We start from the raw sequence: 20,273 nt of genomic DNA, 5'->3' as shown, positions 1-20,273 counted from the left end.
AGAAATTGGATTTATATCCCGCCCTCCACTCCGAAGAGTCTCAGAGCGGCTCACCATCTCCTTTCCCTTCCTCCCCCACAACAGACACCCTGTGAGGTGGGTGGGGCTGGAGAGGGCTCTCACAGCAGCTGCCCTTTCAAGGACAACCTCTGCCAGAGCTACGGCTGACCCAAGGCCATTCCAGCAGGTGCAAGTGGAGGAGTGGGGAATCAAACCCGGTTCTCCTAGATAAGAGTCCGCACACTTAACCACTACACCAAACTGGCTCACCAAACTGAGAAACAGTAATTGCCAAAGATATTGGTCAATGCAAGCTATTCAGAGCAGGAGAGGCCTAGCCTGCCCTCTCTTCTGTTATCCCACACGGAAAGGGGTTTCCAGGTAAACCAGCTCCTCCAGCTCCCCTCAGCTTAAGTCCATTGCATTGCCACCCTTTATTTATCCTCCCCAACTACTACACAACATCACAGGTACCTGGCTGTCAAAGTTCCCATATGTCTCTGAGCTTAGTGTGTCCGATGAATCTTTGGTCAACAACTGCAAGAGAGGAAAAGTTTAGCACTTAGCTAGATCCGAATTGCTCAGCTTTCCAGGCACTGTATTCTGGGAGACAGGCAGGCATATGCCAGCCAGCAAATACTGCAGAAATTCATCTAGGAAGACCAAGGCTGGCACCAAAGCGGCATTTCCGAGGATATGGTGAGTGTCCCCACAGCTTCCCCTAATACAATCCTGGAGCAAAATGCTGAGAACTGAAGGGTACTTTCTAACCCAGAAATTGTTGGTGCTGAAATCCACAGTGCAGTTCACAGTGCAAAAGCTTGTGTGACGCTGCAGTCGTGCTCACCTCTTGTATTGCTGTCATAACAACATGTTGTACAGACTCCTCTAGGGTCATGATTTGCTGGATATGATCTGCAAACAGATGAGGTTGGATGCTTGTTAGAACAGAGCTTTCGGTCTTTGCCCAGCATCCCATAGTTCATTCTGTGTGAGTCATGCCACTGTTGGGATTACGGAACAGCCTCCAGAAACAAACTAGAAGTCGTCTGAAGAAGTCTTATGGATGTTGCAGAATGCTGGCTGTTAGAATGCCAAATATTTCTGCCTAAGACAGCTTGAAGCAGCTGGCATCTTACTGGATAATGGAAGAGATGACCTCTGAGCAGAGACCGTAGTTGTATCCACGGTGTAGATGTATCCACAGACGTTTGTACATACATACCTTGCTTCTTCTCACAGCTGATGGCACAGCCTAACACCAGCTGTAGCAACTTGCCCAGTTCAGCTGTGTCAGACAGCTCAGCAACCAGCGCCACATCTGGCAATAGATGCTCAGGGACTTGGTGGCCCAAGACCTGAGAGAGAAGCATTGGCGACAAGAAAAAGATGCAACTTCAGACAGTCCCACAGCCCACCCCACGCTCTTGCCACCACCATCCAGCTCAAGACACCTGTGGGTAAACTAGGCCCATGCAAGGCAAAACAGGGGACCGAGGTGTGTATGGTATACTGAAAATTGCTTTAAAGAATCCTAGTTTGGATTCAAACACAGCCCAGTCAGGTCCATGAAGCCTGGCAAAAACAAACAAACAAAAAACTTTTGAAAACAGCAAGGGGGCATTCGATGAAATTGCTGAGCAGTCGGGTTAGAACTGATAAAAGGAAGTACTTCTTCACCCAAAGGGTGGTTAATATGGCCACTGCCACAGGAGGTGTTGGCAGCTACAGGCATAGACAGCTTCAAGAGGGGAATGGATAAACACATGGAGCAGAGGACCATCAGTGGCTATTAGCCACCGCATATTGTTGGAACTCTCTGTCTGGGGCAGTGATGCTCTGTAATCTTGTGCTTGGGGGGGGGGCACAGTGGAAGGGCTTCTAGCCCCTCTGGTGGACCTCTTGATGGCACTTGGGTTTTTTGGCCACTGTGTGACACAGAGTGTTGGACTGGATGGGCCACTGACCTGATCCAACATGGCTACTCTTATGTTCTTAAGGGAAACAGACACTGCTTTCTTTGTGTTGCAGAATTAGGGCTGGATTGAGCCTCAGCCATCTGCCCATGCTAACTCAGTGCTATTTCTATAGCAATTAGACTCCGTAGTTGAAAGTTTTTTTCTGTTTTCCCAGAGGCTTTAGGATACTTTGAGTGATGTGACCTTCTTGGTACCAATAACAATGTCTTTAAGCCTCACATGACTGTTGCATTTTGGAATGATTGCATACTATCAAATTCTAAATAGATATCAGCCTAGCTTCCTAAGACTGTTTTAATTAATACAGCTTTCCTGGATTCACATGACTCCAAAAGATAGAAAGGGCTGAGCTTTGTTATGTACATCACTATATGTCAAATGCTTGTCACAAGAGTTGATTGGCAGTTATATTGGCTCCTGTGGATGGAAAGGGGTACTTAATGTGTGGATGTTCTTGGTAGTTCTTGCCAATCACCCATTTTTCTCTGGTCTTGACAGTAATTTCTAAAATTACTGTGCATAATGTTTAAGTACTGAATTTTGATGAACGACATATGAGTCATATGTTTTAATGAATTTACATTTGGGATTGAAGTTAAATAAATAAGAGGTTTTTTGGAACAACTCTCTCCCCTTCTTGATGCAACTGGGAAACCAGCTTCTCTCTCTCTCCTCAAATGAAAACAATGGAAATGGGATGGTGTGCAAAGCTTTGTGCAGGTCTCATTTCCCCAACACTATGTCAATGAGCCACAAATGAGTGATATAAGGAAGTGTGGCACGTATCTCATCAGAACTCTAGGTTAGTGATTTTGGCAAATTTATTTGCAATGCTTCCATCGCTTGGGGCCATCTAGACTTTCACAGAGAGGTTTGCTTTCCTGTTGCCCACTTACAGACCAGTTTTCATAGAAACTACATGTCATGCTTAGCAATGCATGGGTCCTCAATCACCCTGCTCCATGCCAGAAACCCCAGCAAAGAAAGATACTCACATCCTGAGAATATTCAACTACACTCTGAAGGACCTTCTTCAAGTTGCTCATCTGAGGACAAGATAGGAGAAAAGGGCACATGCATGTACAGTTTTGTCTAACTGTTAGAGTCTTGCTTTCCAATAAATAGCCCACTCTGCCCTGGTTCCTCCTGGTGTACCCATACCCCCATGCAGAACAAGCCATGCAGATGCTGAGATGGCAAGGGACTGAATCTAACATGTCCTTCCCTGGAATGGAAAAAAGAAGAACTGATCGCACCCAAAGCTATTCTGAAAGGTACTGATGGAGTCCAGCAGCTCCATCAAAAAACAGGGCCCAGGGCTTCTATTCTTGATAGTAAGAATACCACAAGCCTCCCTACTAAATTTTGCCCCCGCCTCAAATCCACAGGTAGCCAATGGCCTTAAAAGGAATTAGAGTCCTGTCTAACCCCCACCCCAGAAATATCACAACATTCAGTAAACCAAAGAGAACCTTTGCTTTCAAGATACCAATAGCTTCCACAGGTCATGAGACGCTTATCTCATGGCTGTATTTGGCTTCCTGTGCACCTTCGTCTTTGGGATGTCACCTTGTCCTGTCCTCAATTCATACCTTCAGCCTCCAGCTGTCTCCAGCATCATCTTTAATTCGCAGGAGCCATGTTTCATTGAACCAGGAGGGATCTCTGGGGGAAAAAAATCCATAATGCCATGGTTGAAGACAAAGACTCCCAACAGTTGGGCACAACTTCTCAGCTTTCTAGGATCTCCCATTTAAAGCTTCAAGTCACAGGCCAATTATACAAGGGAGATCCCACTGTGTCATGCTCCACACGACTTCCATTTCACAAGCCGAGAATTCCTTCACCTGACCTTACATGAATTTGTCATGGCAAAGAGGGACGACTGTCAACTGGTATTCCTCTGCATCTAGCCACCCAGTTAGAAAGCAATTGTTATAACAAAAGAAAGGAAGAAGATTCCAGTCTACCTCTGTTTTGAGTTGCTGGCAGATTCAGTTAGTCAACTCGCTGGCCAGGGTACAGACAGGGAAGTACAGTGGGAAATTCAGGGAGCCCACAAACTGAATTTTCTATCAGTAGAAATCCCCTTAAGATACCTCCTTCCTATGCTAAAGTCACAGATTCCATGACACTCACATCTTCTGCAGCACCTGGGCAATGGTGACCCCGCTGGCCAAATCCTGTTCTGTTGCACAAGGAGAAGGGACATTGAATATCTGCAGCTGGAAGAGAAACAGATCTGATGAGTTACACTTGGACTCCTTGCACTTTCATTTTAAAACGGAAACAACATTGCCCCGGTCTACAAGAGCTTTCTACAGAGTGGCACATCTCTAGTCTCTGTAGTCAAGGTTCTTTGTATTATCAGTGGCAGCTCTGAGCCCAGAGTGAGAGGTGCACAACACATATACTCTTTTTCTAGGCAACCTACATACGATGGGGGCAGACAATTACACAACGTTTAGCGTTAGAAGGAACATTCTCTGCCTGTTGAAATCCTTCACAGAGTTAGATGAACTCAATACCATTGTTTAGCTAAAGGATCTATTCATGGTTTGGGGAAAAAAAATCATAAGAGAATGTGAAAGTCAATGCCAACAGACAGATTTGCAGCAATACAGTGCCACACACCCCACACAAAAAATGAGATGAAACACGAGTACTCCCACACGCCTGCTTGGCTGACACACACGCGGAGTGAATCACTGAGCAGAAGCATCCCAGCTGTCACATACACAACAAGGGCATTTTTGGTTATAAAGGCACAGAGGTAAGCTTCACTAGCCATGCTGTATCAGAAAAGAAGAGATGGCCAGACAGGAACTGCAGGATTTACTGATGGAGAAGGAGAGATTCTGGACTGTGTGGATCTGAGCGACCTCGGCTCTTGCTTGCACTGCATGCCGAAGACCCCACTTGTCTTCGCCTCCAATTTAATCTTGTGCCTTCAATTACTACAAAGAAGTTTAAAGAAAACCTTTAACTTCCTCATAACTAAAATGAAAATAATGTAAAAGGCAAATAAGCAAATTTCCCTCCTCTGTGCAATCGAGTTCAAATTACAGTTTGGGTTTTCCTGGTTACAGAACCCAGCCAATACCTATTCCTGTCCAGCGTTGTACAATTGCTTGAGAGAAGCCTGTTCCTCAAGGTGAACGTATTTTGGAGGCTAGTTACCATTGCTATTACTATAGCAATTGGGGGAGGGACAGTGGTTCAGTGGTAGAGCATCTGCTTGGGAAGCAGAAGGTCCCAGGTTCAATCCCTGGCATCTCCAAAAAAGGGTCCAGGCAAATAGGTGTGAAAAACCTCAGCTTGAGGCCCTGGAGAGCCGCTGCCAGTCTGAGAAGACAATACTGACTTTGATGGACCAAAGGTCTGATTCAGTATAAGGCAGCTTCAAATGGGGAGGGACGGTGGCTCAGTAGCAGAGCATCTGCTTGGGAAGCAGAAGGACCCAGGTTCAATCCCTGGCATCTCCAAAAAAAGGTCCAGGAAAAATAGGTGTGAAAAACCTCAGTTTGAGACCTTGGAGAGCCACTGCTGGTCAGGGGAGGGACGGTGGCTCAGTGGTAGAGCATCTGCTTGGGAAGCAGAAGGTCCCAGGTTCAATCCCCGGCATCTCCAAAAAAGGGTCCAGGCAAGTAGGCATGAAAAACCTCAGCTTGAGGCCCTGGAGAGCCACTGCCAGTCTGAGAAGACAATACTGACTTTGATGGACCGAAAGTCTGATTCAGTATAAGGCAGCTTCATATGTTCATATCCAATCAATTCCACAGTTTCTCTACAAGAAGAGACGGGGAAGAACAATTTCCTCGAATTGTTGGGAACCCACTCTTTAATAACTGCTGGTAAATGATTTCCTACTTCTCATAACTTTCAACGTACATTAGGCAAGTCAGTGACAAATTTTTTATTTGGATTGATCTCTGTTAGATTGCATGTCAGTTCTTTTAATTTATTTATTCACTTCATTTACCTTTCTCCTCAGTGGGGGCCCAAAGAGACTTACCGTATATACTCGAGTATAAGCCGAGTTTTTCTGCCCAAATTTTGGGCAGAAAAACCCCCTCCTCGGCTTATACTCGAGTCACTATCCGGCCTGCCCATACACCTGCATATTTTATTGATTAATCAGCCGCCTGCCCGGCCAGAAGCGTGGCTGGCGGGATCCCAGGCGGGGGGCCGTGGGTGGTTCTCCGCCAACTGAGCTTGAGGGGGACAATGGCTGGCAATCCGTCTGTCCCTCTCTGCAGCTCCTTGGCTGGGGAGGCCTGCCTGCCAGTACGCTTGCTCCATTCCCCGAAGGCCTCCAGGTGAAGCAGCCACAGCACGCCGGCCTCGCCGGGAAACCGCTCCCCGGCTTCTTGTTTCCGCGCCCCAAGAGTTCTGCCTCCCTCCCTCCCTCGGGGCTCCCTTCCTTCCTCCCTCTTTCCCTCCTGCTTCCTTCCTTGCAAGTGGGCGGGGGACTCCGTTCCATGCGCCGTCTTGTAGACCCTGGGAAGCCCGAGAGGAGCAGAAAGGAAGCCGTCCTGCCTGCCCGCCCACAAAGCAGCTGCTGGTTTCCCGCGGCTTCCCCGGACACATGGATTGGGGCCTAGGCCTCCCCCACGCTGGCCCCGAGGCTTCTCACCCCATCCGCCGGCTCAGACCCCTTACCTCGAGTCCTGGTGCGGGCTCCGTCGGCTCGGGTGGGCGCTGGGGGGGACTGATTGAGCTAAGGTTTTGTACTTTTTAGTTATTGTTGATACCATATTGTTTAGGTTGACCCTCTTTTCTACTTGCAGAACAATAGTTTACTGCCTCAATTAATGTCGTTTTATTGGTATCTACCAGTATTTTAATTTTGTAATTTACCAGTAACTGCTGCGCTTCCCACCCTCGGCTTATACTCAAGTCAATAAGTTTTCCCAGATTTTTGGGGTAAAATTAGAAGCCTCGGCTTATATTCGGGTCGGCTTATACTCGAGTATATACGGTATATCAATCTCCTCTTTCCTCATTTATCCTCACAGTAACCATGTGAGAGAGGTTAAGCTGAGTGTGTGTGCTCCAGGGTTACCCAGCAAGCTTCTATGGCAGACTGGGGCTCTGACCCTGAATCTTCCACATCCTAGTCCAACGCTCTAGCTGCTACACAATATTGGCTCTCAGAATTAGGGTTTTTTTGAGCAGGAGCACACAAGAATGCAGTTCCAGCTGGCTTGGTGTCAGGGGGTGTAACCTAATATGCAAATGAGTCCCTGCTGGGCTTTTTCTGCAAAAAAAAAAGCGCCTGCACAAATAAATGATGATGTCAGGGGGTGTGGCCTAATATGCAAATGAGTTCCTGCTGGGATTTTTTCCCCCTACAAAAACAGCCCTGCTCAGAATCATGTCAAATGCAGTCCAAACCCTTGGGGAAGCTTGGAGGCTATTTAAAAATACAATCCTAGAAGCTCAGATAAAATATATACCACAAGTTAGGAAAGGCACAAACAGGTATAAGAAAAGGCCTGCATGGTTAACAAACAAAGTAATGGAAGCTGTAAAAGGTGAGAAGGACTCCTTTAAGCGGTGGAAAGCTAGTCCAAGTGAGGTTAATAAAAGGGAGCACAGGCTGTGGCAACTAACGTGCAAGTCTGTGATCAAGCAGGTAAAAAGGGACTATGAGGAGCATATTGCAAAAAACATAAAGACCAACAATAAAAATTTATTGAAATACATTAGAAGCAGAAAACCAGCCAGGGAGACAGTGGGGCCCTTGGATGACCAAGGGGGTAAAAGGATTACCAAAGGATGATAGGGAGATGGCTGAGAAGCTGAATGCATTTTTTGCCTCCGTCTACACTGTGGAAGATGAGAAGTATCTGCCCGCTCCAGATCCGCTAATTTTGGCAGGGGTGTTGAAAGACCTGAGTCAGATTGAGGTGACAAGAGAAGAGGTCCTACAACTGATTGACGAATTAAAAACTAATAAGTCATCAGGTCTGGATGGCATACATCCAAGAGTTCTGAAAGAACTCAAAGGTGAACTTGTGAATCTCCTGACAAAAATATGTAATCTTTCATTGAAATCTGCCTCCGTTCCTGAGGACTGGACGGTATCAAATGTCACACCCATCTTTAAAAAGTGTTCCAGAGGAGATCCAGGAAATTACAGGCCAGTCAGTCTGACTTCAATACCGGGAAAGTTGGTAGAAACCATTATCAAGGACAGAATGAGTAGGCACATTGATGAACACAATACTCAGCATGGGTTCTGTAAGGGACGATCTTGCCTCACTAACCTGTTACAGTTCTTTGAGGGGGTGAACAAACATAATAATAATAATAATAATAATAATAATAATAATAATAATAATAATAATAATAAGTAGTAGTAGTAGTTTTATTTATATCCCTCCCTCCCCACGAAGCAGGCTCAGGGCGGCTAACAGGACATGGTATATACCATGATCAGTTATACAATTCATAAAAGATACAGTTAAAATACAGTTTAAAAGTTACATAAAAATTATAAAACCATAGTAAATTAAAGGTGCTACATTCAGTGGGATGTCTATCCAGATGGCTAGATGTCACATTCAGAGTTCCCTATAAGCTTGTTGGAAGAGGGTAGTTTTGCAAGCCCTGTGGAATTGATTAAGGTCCCGCAGGGCTCGCACTTCCTCCGGTAACTGATTCCACCAGTGGGGAGCCATTACTGAGAAGGCCTTCTCCCTCGTTACTTTCAGTGTGGCCTCTGGTCAGGGATTTTTAGAAGACTTTGGGAGCTGGATCTCAGTGCTCTCTGGGGAACATATGGAGAGAGGCGGTCCCTAAGGTAGGCAGGTCCTCGACCATATAGGGCTTTAAAGGTAATAACCAGCACCTTGTAGCGGACTCGGAATACAATGGCAGCCAGTGCAGTTCCCTCAGCCTAGGCCGCGCGCGTTCCCACCGGGGCAGTCCCACTAGCAGCCTGGCCGCCGCGTTCTGCACTAGCTGCAGTTTCCGAGTTCGGCACAAGGGCAGCCCCATGTAGAGGGCATTACAGTAGTCTAATCTCGAGGTGACCGTTGCATGGATCACTGTTGCTAGGTCGCTACGTTCTAGGAAGGGAGCCAACTGCCTCGCCCTTCTGAGGTGGAAGAAGGCGGATTTAGCAGTGGCTGCTATCTGTGCCTCCATTGTCAGGGAGGACTCCAGTAGCACCCCCAGGCTTTTGACCGTGCGCACTGGTATCAGTGATGCACCGTCAAAGACCAGTAGGGAGATCTGCCCCCCAGCTCGCCACGACCCAAGCAAAGGATCTCTGTCTTCGCTGGATTCAGCTTCAGCCCACTCAGCTTAATCCAGTCCGCCACGGCTTGCAACGCCCGGTCTAAATTTATAGGGGTGTCGGCGGCCCGGCCGCCCATCAATAGATAGAGCTGGGTGTCATCAGCGTACTGATGGCAACCCAGCCCATGTCTCCGAGCGATCTGGGCAAGGGGGTGCATAAAGATGTTAAACAGCATTGGGGAGAGAACTGCCCCTTGAGGCACCTCACAATTAAGTGGGTGTCTCTGGGACATCTCTCCTCCAACCGCCACCCTTTGTCCCTGACCCTCAAGGAAGGAGGAAAGCCATTGTAAGGCTAGCCCCCGAATTCCTGCGTCGGTGAGGCGGCGGGTCAGCAGCCGATGATCGACCATATCGAACGCGGCCGATAGGTCTAACAGCAGCAGTACTGCCGAGCCGCCTCGATCCAGTACATGTGGACAAAGGGGACCCAATAGATGTTGTTTACCTTGACTTCCAGAAAGCTTTTGATAAAGTTCCTCATCAAAGGCTCCTTAGTAAGCTCGAGAGTCATGGAGTAAAAGGACAGGTCCTCTTGTGGATCAAAAACTGGCTAATTAATAGGAAGCAGAGAATGAGTATAAATGGGCAGTCTTCGCAGGGGAGGACGGTAAGCAGTGGGGTGCCGCAGGGCTCAGTACTGGGCCCCATGCTCTTTAACTTGTTCATTAATGATTTGGAGTTGGGAGTGAGCAGTGAAGTGGCCAAGTTTGCAGATGACACTAAATTGTTCAGGGTGGTGAGAACCAGAGAGGATTGTGAGGCACTCCAAAGGGATCTGTTGAGGCTGGGTGAGTGGGCGTCAATGTGGCAGATGAGGTTCAATTTGGCCAAGTGCAAAGTAATGCACATTGGGGCCAAAAATCCCAGCTACAAATACAAGTTGATGGGGTGTGAACTGGCAGAGACTGACCAAGAGAGAGATCTTGGGGTCGTGGTAGATAACTCACTGAAAATGTCAAGACAGTGTGCGATTGCAATAAAAAAGGCCAACGCCATGCAGGGAATTATTAGGAAGGGAATTGAAAACAAATCAGCCAGTATCATAATGCCCCTGTATAAATCGATGGTGTGGTCTCATTTGGAATACTGTATACAATTCTGGTCACCGCATCTCAAAAAGGATATTATAGCACTGAAAAAGTGCAGAAAAGGGCAACTGGAATGATTAAAGGTTTGGAACACTTTCCCTATGAAGAAAGGTTGAAACGCTTGGGGCTCTTTAGTTAGGAGAAACATCGACTGCAGGGTGACATGATATAGGTTTACAAGATTATGCATGGGATGGAGAAAGTAGATAAAGAAGTACTTTTCTCCCTTTCTCACAATACAAGAACTTGTGGGCATTCGATGAAATTGCTGAACAGTCAGGTTAAAGTGGATAAAAGGAAGTACTTCTTCACCCAAAGGGTGATTAACATGTGGGATTCACTGCCACAGGGGGCGGTGGCGGCTACAAGCATAGCCAGCTTTAAGAGGGGATTGGATAAAAATATGGAGCAGAGGTCCATCAGTGGCTATTAGCCACAGTGTGTGTGTATAAATTTTTTTGCCACTGTGTGACACAGAGTGTTGGACTGGAGGGGCCATTGGCCTGATCCAACATGGCTTCTCTTATGTTCTTATGTTCATGTTGGTACTTATCTTATTGCCCAGAATCAGGAAGCCTGTATATATATATACACACACTGTGGCTAATAGTATTTGTAGAAAACTTTAGACTTTTGGGAACAAGAAGTACCTATTCCCTATTTATTTTCTCCAGTGATATATGATCTTAATAGACTCCTGTTGTCTGTCTTCATTTTGGAAAACAGTTTCCTGCATCTGCCTCACGCAAGCACCAATAGGCCTACCTTGGCCTCAGGTTTCAGCACCTGACTCTGCCCCCAGCAGAAGTTCTTGCCAGGTGAATGTATCCTAAAATGAGCGACTTGACACCCTAAGCTGGCTAATAACAGCAAACCACATCGGCAGCCACCTTCCTTGCAGAATGAGCTCAAGAAGACTCCAGGCACCGTCTCCAGCCATTACCATGCAAGCCTGACAAAAGATACCTAGTTCTTAACAATCAACAGTCTTGGTCTGAGAAGGGCTGCCCTATCAATCAGTCTAAAATTTAGAATTGCTCTCTGTGTTATCCAAGTCTCTGATATATGAAAAATCCTGCTCCCCCCCATTAGCAGGGAATATCCAATGGGGAGGGAGCTGAGGCTCAATGGTAGAGCCTCTGCTTTGCATGTAGAAGGTCCCAGGTTCAATCTCCAGTTAAAAGGATCAGGTAGTAAGTGATGTTAATATTGACATCGATGGACCAAGAGTTCGGTAGAAGAAGCTACATGTGTGTGAGCATTCATGGGCCCAGTCACATAGACGGAAGAACAAACTGAGTTAGGATGACTAAATTTGGTATGGGAGAAGACTCTTGCCTTTAAAACTAATTAGGAGACCAGTACAAAGAAACAAAGTCTGACAAGCGCCCCTTTCCCTCTCACTGCTCTGCTGTGAAAGATGCTCCTGCTGACATTCATTTTTCTACACAGCTGTTTCGTATTGAATCTAGTAACACCGATTTCTGCACTTGCCTGAGCACAGAAACAGTTGGTATCTTTGGCAACCACTACATGATAGAAGGCGGAGGGAGAGAAGAATAAACAACATTTTCCACCCCTGCAACATTTTCCATATACAAGAACAGAAGCAGAAACTCAGCATAAGAGCAAACTGAGGAGGAAAAAAAATCACTCCAAACGGCAGCAGCTCTTAAGAAGCCAAATATGTGTGGACACTGACCTTGTTAGTTCAATGACACGGTTGTTGTTGTTTTTTTTTAAATGCAAACTATTACGCTAAAATGGAAAACTAAAAATGTAATGCTATTAAGCAGGTGTGTAAAACAATACAAACTAGAAAAGAAATGTGACAATAGATAGCCATAGAAGAATACTTTACATAAGCTTTCCGTTTGCTCTAACTTTAACAGAAAAAAATATTCTGCAAACAACTAACATTGTTCCAACAATGATCCATTTTCTGACCTGATATGTTAACAAATCAAAAGACAGGACAGAAGATTCTCTGTCACACCTGAGGCACAGGGCATGAACAGTGGTCAAGAGGTTATACTTTGCTAATAGTATTCATTACCAACAACCAAACATTCATTTGTTTCTAAAGCAAAGAAATATTCAAAAAGTAGAAACCAAAGGGTCACTGGCAGACTAATCCTTACTTTGTTTTGAAAGCAGAACATAAACTTATTCAATAGGGTTGTTATTTTTATGTTATGTTTGTCTTTCAGGACTTGTATCAGGTAAGGGGAAAGCTTATTTTAGTGGGTGAAAATAGTATACTTCTTCAAATACAAGTTAAAAGATACCAATATTTAAAATTAAACAGAAGCAGTGATTCATAAAACATTTATCACTGAGATGGAGCGCTTCAGAGCAATCCCTCACCATAGTGCGATAACATTACTGTTTTCAGATACATGCCAAAATACTAACACTCTCAAAATATCCTACTTTTAATTTCCATTATTGCTAGAATCTCTAGTATTTGCTAAAGAATTAAACAAAAAAGCAACAATGAATGTAAAGTATTATTTTTTGTTTCTGGACTCAAGGGAAACACTTCAGAAATCACACCAGTCCCCAGCCTAATAGTTACGGTCACTTTTAGTACTGTAATCTTGCCTCCAAAAATGTTTAACTTCAATTGGGGTTAGACTTAAAAGCCGAATTCAGATGTCACAAATGCCTCAAAGTTTGTTCACCTTATAAACAAGCTCTCGGTTAACTAACAGCCTTGCATATTCCTCCTTTGCACAGTATGCCAAGACTGAAGTTTTCAGCTGATATTTAAATGCAGGCACCTTTAGTGAGGCTTATGCCTTCCACAGCAACCAGGCTGAAACATCAGTATATGGAGGCACCTGAATTCAGATGTCAGAACTGGAGATGAACAGTCTTGGTAGGGGAGTAGGGAGAGAGTTTGCAGGCTCGACAATTAATCATATTTATACCCACAGTCTGGTTTGTCTCTAATGTCTGAATGCAGCCTATAAACTAGGAACAGTTGCAGAAATTCCAAAAAGAAGAAATCCTGTTCTGATTACGATAACTTTGTATTGTTAACTAATGCTTTACTCCTGCATATTTTTAAAGCAGGCTGCATTAAGTCTTCCCCCTATAAAACCCATTACCCAATTCAAAGTTTACCATATGTGTTTTAGTGCCATTTTCTGAATAAAGAAGAGAGGGCTCCTAAGCAAAGGAAAGCTCCAACTAGATATTCTTCAGAGACCCGTATTTGCATTAGGAATAGCAAAACAAGTGGGCTAAGATTCTTTCAAAGGGAACAGAATATTGCAAAATATAAAAAACCCCGTCACAAGAGGTAACAGAACTTCGGCTTTCTGACGCTCATATGAAAGAAAAAAGTGACTCAGGCAGGCTAGAGGGAGAACCTAAAACAAGATCATCCCATACGCTATGAAATTACAGGTGATGATCACTGCATGATCATGACGTGCCAAGAGACACCTCCCAAAATAGCCTCAGCCTTGAAAGAAGCCCTGGGAGATTTGGAAGGAAGGGCTCTGAAGACTCCAGCACAGCAGAGGGGGCTGCAGGAGGAAGGGCTGAAGTCTACCGTGGGAAAACAGTTCCAGGGGCCAGACCAGCGACGCCTTGCTGTCCTTTCCCCAGGTGTTGAGTGTTCAGAAACCAGGGAGGTTAAAAGCGACATGTTTCAGGCAGAATTTATCCGAGCAAAATAGCAGGGGGCAGCGAGTTCTGTCTGTCTCTGCTTGTGTGCATGCACACACACCAATATATATATGCATGTGCAATAGATATGCATGTACACACACACCAATAGATATGCATATATATATGCATGTGCAATATATATGCATGTGCACACACACCAATATATATGCATATATATATGCATGTGCAATATATATGCATGTGCAGTCTTGTCCACCCGTTTCTAGGCTAGGCCAGACACCGGGATGAAGGGCGCCTCCCTCTGGGAGGACAGGTGTGGCGTCACCTGTGAGACCGACATTGCGTCATGTATTGCAAAGGGGCAGCGAGCGGGCGGGCGGCTGCGGTAGTCTCCGCGACGCCTCCCCCGGGAGAGCCTCCGCAGCCGCCGGTCTCCCGCCCCGCCGGCCTCTGCCTTACCCAGGTCATGAGCGCCCCGCACCGCTGCGCCGCACTGCCCTCGCTCATGGCTGCGCCGCCGACACGCCACGCCACGCCCCCTAGCGGCCTCCGGCAGCCCTCGCGCACGCCACCCGACGTCACGCTTTGTCACCTGGGCGGGGGAAGCAGCCACGCCCACGACAGCGGGGACGCTCTAGGAGGAAGCGGAGGACGGAGAAGGGATCCGCTCGCGGGTAGGTGGGCACTTGCGGCACTTCGCCTCGTAAGAAGGAAAGGCAACAAAAGCAACATTTCAGAGGCGTGGCCTTAGGGGAGGGGCGGTGGCTGAGTGGCAGAGCGTCTGCTTGGGAAGCAGGAGGTCCCAGGTTCAATCCCTGGCATCTCCAAAAAAGGGTCCAGGCAAATAGGTGTGAAAAACCTCAGCTTGAGACCCTGGAGAGCAGGGGAGGGATGGTGGCTCAGTGGTAGAGCATCTGCTTGGGAAGCAAAAGGTCCCAGGTTCAATCCCTGGCATCTCCAAAAAAGGGTCCAGGCAAATAGGCATGAAGAACCTCAGCTTGAGACCCTGGAGAGCCATGAATGGGGCTGTGGCTCAGCGGTAGAGCATCTGCTTGGGAAGCAGAAGGTCCCAGGTTCAATCTCTGGCATCTCCAAAAAAGGGTCCAAAAACCTCAGCTTGAGACCCTGGAGAGCCATGAATGGGGCTGTGGCTCAGTGGCAGAGCGTCTGCTTCGGAAGCAGAAGGTCCCAGGTTCAACCCCCGGCATCTCCAACTCAAAAGGGTCCAGGCAGTAAGTGATGGAGATGGAGGGACGGTGGCTGAGTGGCAGAGCGTCTGCTTGGGAAGCAGGAGGTCCCAGGTTCAACCCCCGGCATCTCCAACTCAAAAAGGTCCAGGCAGTAAGTGATGGAGATGGAGGGACGGTGGCTCAGTGGCAGAGCATCTGCTTGGAAACAGAACGTCCCAAGTTCAATCCCTGGCATCTCCAAAAAAGGGTCCAGGCAAATAGGCATGAAGAACCTCAGCTTGAGACCCTGGAGAGCCATGAATGGGGCTGTGGCTCAGCGGTAGAGCATCTGCTTGGGAAGCAGAAGGTCCCAGGTTCAATCTCTGGCATCTCCAAAAAAGGGTCCATGCAAATATGTGTGAAAAACCTCAGCTTGAGACCCTGGAGAGACGCTGCCAGTCTGAGTAGACAATACTGACTTTGATGGATCAAGGGTCTGATTCAGTATAAGGCAGCCTCATATGTCCATATTACTTTAGGGGAGCTACAGTAGCTCAGTGGTAGAGCATCTGCTTGGGAAGCAGAAGGTCCCAGGTTCAATCCCTGGCATCTCCAAAAAAGGGCCCAGGCAAATAGGCATGAAGAACCTCCGCTTGAGACCCTGGAGAGCCGCTGCCAGTCTGAAAAGACAAGACTGACTTTGATGGACCCAGGAGGGTCTGATTTAGTAGAAGGCAGCTTCAGATGTTCTTTAAGTGAGGGACAATGGCTCACTGGCAGAGCATCTGCTTGGCATGCAGGAGGTCCCAGGTTCAATCCCTGACATCTCCAACTAAAAAGGGTCCAGGCAAATAGGCGTGAAAAACCTCAAGCTTGAGACCCTGGAGAGCTGCTGCTGCCAGTTAGGAGAGGAACAGTGGCTCAGTGGCAGAGCATCTGCTTGGGAAGCAGAAGGTCCCAGGTTCAATCCCTGGCATCTCCAACTAAAAAGGGTCCAGGTAATAGTGTGAAAAACCTCAGCTTGAGACCCTGGAGAGCCGCTGCCAATCAGGGGAGGGATGGTGGCTCAGTGGCAGAGCATCTGCTTGGGAAGCAGAAGGTCCCAGGTTCAGTCTCCGGCATCTCCAACTCAAAAGGGTCCAGGCAAATAGGCGTGAAAAACCTCAGTCTGAGACCTTGGAGAGCCACTGCTGGTCAGGGGAGGGACGATGGCTCAGTGGTAGAGCATCTGCTTGGTAGGCAGGAGGTCCCAGGTTCAATCCCCGGCATCTCCAACTCAAAAGGGTCCAGGCAAGGAGGCGTGAAAAACCTCAGCTTGAGACTCTGGAGAGCCGCTGCCAGTCTGAGTAGACAATGCTGGCTTTGATGGGCCGAGGGTCTGATTCAGTATAAGGCAGCCACATAGGGACAGTGGCTCAGTGGTAGAGCATCTGCTTGGGAAGCAGAAGGTCCCAGGTTCAATCCCCGGCATCTCCAACTAAAAAGGGTCCAGGCAAGTAGGTGTGAAAAACCTCTGCTCGAAACCCTGGAGAGCAGGAGAGGGACGGTGGCTCAGTGGTAGAGCATCTGCTTGGTAGCAGAAGGTCCCAGGTTCAATCCCCGGCATCTCCAACTAAAAGGGTCTAGGCAAGAAGGCATGAAAAACCTCAGCTTGAGACCCTGGAGAGCCGCTGCCAGTCTGAGAAGACAATGCTGGCTTTGATGGACTGAGGGTCTGATTCAGTAGAAGGCAGCTTCATAGGTTCATATATATGTTCTTTTGCTGCATTGTCTTAAGAGAATGGGGAGGAGGTGTCGGTAATAAGCGCTAATTTACTTTGCAAATGATGAGAGGCATTTCAATTTTTAACTACAGATTTCATACTCCTGACACTGAAAACAGATTCAGGGTTTAACCATAATACAAATTAAACCATTCTGAGTAGGATGTCCCAGGCTGATAGGTTTGCCAGCTCTGGGTTGAGAATTGCCTTGAGTTTTGGGGGGTGGAGCCCTAGGAGGGACTTCAGTGCCATAGAGTCCACCTTCTAAAGTGGCCTTTTTTCTCTAGGTGAACTGATCACTGCCCACCTGGAAATCAGTTATGGTAGTGGGAGCTCTCCAGCCATCACCTGGAGGCTGGCTACCATACAGGCTAGCAATTTTAGGAGATCTTGGAAGATAAGCAGGGTCACCTCTGGTTAATGTTTGTGTTGTGTCTTGCAATTTGGTCCCCGAATTTACAACACAGCGCGAGTGTGCGCGGGCAGAGATGACCGGTGGGAAACTGCAGGTCGCTGGACGTAAGGACTAAATGCAATCTGCCTATGAAGATCTGTGGCGGGAAGTTTAACTGGCCAGGATTGGACCTGGCCAGGGAAGGGGGTTGTTCCGGGAGATGTATATAATCGGGGTCTCAGCCCCACCATGTTCTCTTTGTGATGTACTAGCCAATAAATCATGTTGCCTTCTAAACGTCTCGGAACTCAGTACATTACACTGACGACGAAGGTGGGATGCTAGCCAGGTCTGCGGGCAGCTAGTTCCCCTGTTGGGAAACTGCCGACCTGGCTGGAGATGAAGAAGGCACGCAGCCCGGAGGGGCAGGAGCGCCTTCCTGCTGCCGGAGTGACCACTGCTGCTAGAGCAATCTCCGCTGCTGGAGTGCCCGCCGCCATGGCCACCCCGAGCGGGATGACGGGCCACATTGCAGAGTTTGACCCCACCAAACCCGAAAGGCAGGAGACCTATGCGGAGTGCATCGACTGCTACCTATGGGCAAACGTGATTACGGATGACAGCAGGAAGCGAGACGTGCGTCTGAGTGTCTGCAGGGATGCCACATTCAAGATCGCCAAAGGTCTCTCTGCCCCCGCGAAAGTCACTGCGAAGACTTACGAGGAGGTAGTCATACTCCTGACCAGGCATTTCTCGCCCCAGCCATCCATCATCACTTGCCGGTTCTTGTTCCACAAGAGAGATCAGGGGGTGGGAGAGACGGCTGCCATCTACCCGGCCGCTCTCCGCCAAATCGCTGGAAACTGCAGCTTCGACAAGCTGGAGGAAGGCCTGCGGGATTGATTTGTCTGGGGCCTCTGGGACGAAAGGCTACAGCAAAAGCTTTTCGCAGAGGAATAGCTCACCCTCCATCTCGCCTTCAATAAAACCACCACCTTTGAGAGAGCTGCCAAGGCTCACTCCAGCCCTTGGATGGAGGCTGTCTACCACGAGGAGATGGCGTCGGATGAATATGAGGAGGAAGAGGCACACCAGCTCCGCCGCCAGCCATGAAACGGGCCAAAATCATCCACCCGGCCGCGAGCTGCAGAGAAGCAAGTCAGCACAAAGTGCGCCAGCTGCGGAGACCCACACGAGCGCAGTGACTGCCCCCACCGCAACGCCAATTGCAGGAACTGCGGAAAATTGGGCCACGTCATGCAAGCTTGCCAGGCCAAGGCCAACCGCAGATGCCAATCCACTCGCCACGACTCAACTGAGGTTTACATGACTGCCTCGGCCAGCATCCAGGTAGTGAATTTACCCCTGGACACCCCTGATAAGGTCAAGGTGTCAGTCCAAATTGAGGGTGCTCCCTGCATAATGGAGCTGGACTCGGGATCCTCCATCTCCATAATCTTGGAGGAGTCCCTAAGAAAACTGCCCCCACGACCGGCCACCATTGCAGCCTGCTGATTTCATAATGTGGGACTTCTAGAAAAACCCCGTACATTTTTCATTTTTAAATTTCATTTTATTTGATTTATATCTCGCCCTGCTCCACCAAAGCGGGCTCAGGGCGGCTCACAACATAAAAATCTAACAACAAAATTCAAGAATTAAAATACAATAATAATTTACATAATTAAAACAACTAACATATCAATACATCAATCAGTCTCAGTGTGCCGTCTTATAGTCTTCCATCAGAATATTTCAATATTTCAATGTTTCAATGCCGGTCAGTTATAAGCCAACCGGAAGAGGACTGTCTTACAGCCCCTGCGGAATTGTCCAATGTCCCACAGGGCCCTGACCTCTTCCGGTAACTGGTTCCACCAGCAAGGGGCTGTGATCGAGAATGCCCTGTCCCTAGTTGACTTCAACTGGGCCTTCTTTGGCCCGGGGATTACAAGCAGATTTCTAGAGCCGGATCGCAGCACTCTCTGGGAACTTATGGGAAGAGACGGTCCCTAAGGTAGGCAGGTCCTAGGCCATATAGGGCTTTAAAGGTAATAACCAGCACCTTGTACCGGACTCGGTATATTATTGGCAGCCAGTACAGATTTTGGGGTGGGCCAGTGTGAGGATAGAGTTCAAAAATTTTAAGGGTACGCTGGACATACCCATGGTCAAGTGCCAGCTCACCATATTACTGGGTCTGGCCTGGTTCAGACCACTGGGCATACAAATAGTTGGGCTGCAGCAGATACAAACGCACAATTTTGAAAATGTGTGCCGGGAATTCCCGGATGTATTTGATGGGACCCTGGGGTGCTACAAGGGACCACCCATCACCTTACAGCTTGACCCCCATGTGAGGCCCTTAAGGCTGAAGGCCAAGTGCGTTCCATTCCCTTTAAAACCAAAAATCGAAGTGGTGCTGGAACGCCTCGTGGCCCAGGGAGTACTAGAGCCGGTCTCATATGCTGCATGGGAGACCCCCATAGTCACTCTGGTGAAGCCACATGGGGACATGCCCATATGCGCAGACTATAAATGCATAATCAATAAAGCGCTCCAGGACAACTTGTACTCCGTTCCAGTGGTCAGCCACATCCTCGCATCCTTGGCCAGCTCTAAGATTTGTGGGAAGCTGGACTTGGCTCAAGCATACCAGCAGCTCCCAGTGGACGCTGAGACTGCCGAGGCCCAGACAATAGCGATGCACAGGGGAGCTTTCAAGGTGCAACGGTTGCAGTTTGGGGTTAGCATGGCTCCAGGCATCTTTCAGAGCATAATGGACTCTCTCCTCAAAGGGATTCCTGGAGTACAACCCTTTTTCGATAACGTTTTGATCTCTGCCCTGGACACCGAGGAGTTCAGCTGCCATTTGTGAGAGGTACTCCGCCGCTTCCAGACTGCGGGACTTAAGGTGAAACGAGAGA

General features: G+C 47.9%; 1 protein-coding gene and 1 non-coding gene across 2 annotated transcripts in view; one reads left to right on the top strand and one right to left on the bottom strand.

Annotated features, from left to right (window-relative positions):
* The window catches only part of HOOK2 (hook microtubule tethering protein 2), a 35,944-nt gene extending 21,410 nt beyond the window's left edge, over window positions 1-14,534 (bottom strand). The window contains exons 1-7 of the mRNA XM_060240671.1: window positions 14,480-14,534; window positions 4,119-4,204; window positions 3,572-3,644; window positions 2,975-3,025; window positions 1,226-1,358; window positions 848-915; window positions 475-537 (exon numbers count right to left, since the gene is read on the bottom strand). Of these exons, the coding sequence (XP_060096654.1) occupies window positions 475-537; window positions 848-915; window positions 1,226-1,358; window positions 2,975-3,025; window positions 3,572-3,644; window positions 4,119-4,204; window positions 14,480-14,527 (522 nt within the window). The 5' untranslated portion in view covers window positions 14,528-14,534. The remainder of the gene's footprint in view (window positions 1-474; window positions 538-847; window positions 916-1,225; window positions 1,359-2,974; window positions 3,026-3,571; window positions 3,645-4,118; window positions 4,205-14,479) is intronic.
* Window positions 14,535-15,161: 627 nt separating this feature from the next.
* Window positions 15,162-15,233, top strand: TRNAP-CGG (transfer RNA proline (anticodon CGG)). The gene has a single exon. It is a non-coding gene; the product is annotated as a tRNA-Pro (tRNA).
* The last annotated feature ends 5,040 nt before the right edge of the window (window positions 15,234-20,273 follow it).

Source organism: Heteronotia binoei, chromosome 5 (assembly GCF_032191835.1).
Source record: "Heteronotia binoei isolate CCM8104 ecotype False Entrance Well chromosome 5, APGP_CSIRO_Hbin_v1, whole genome shotgun sequence".
Taxonomy (NCBI): Eukaryota; Metazoa; Chordata; class Lepidosauria; order Squamata; family Gekkonidae; genus Heteronotia; species Heteronotia binoei.
This window is presented reverse-complemented; position numbering and strand designations above follow the sequence as displayed.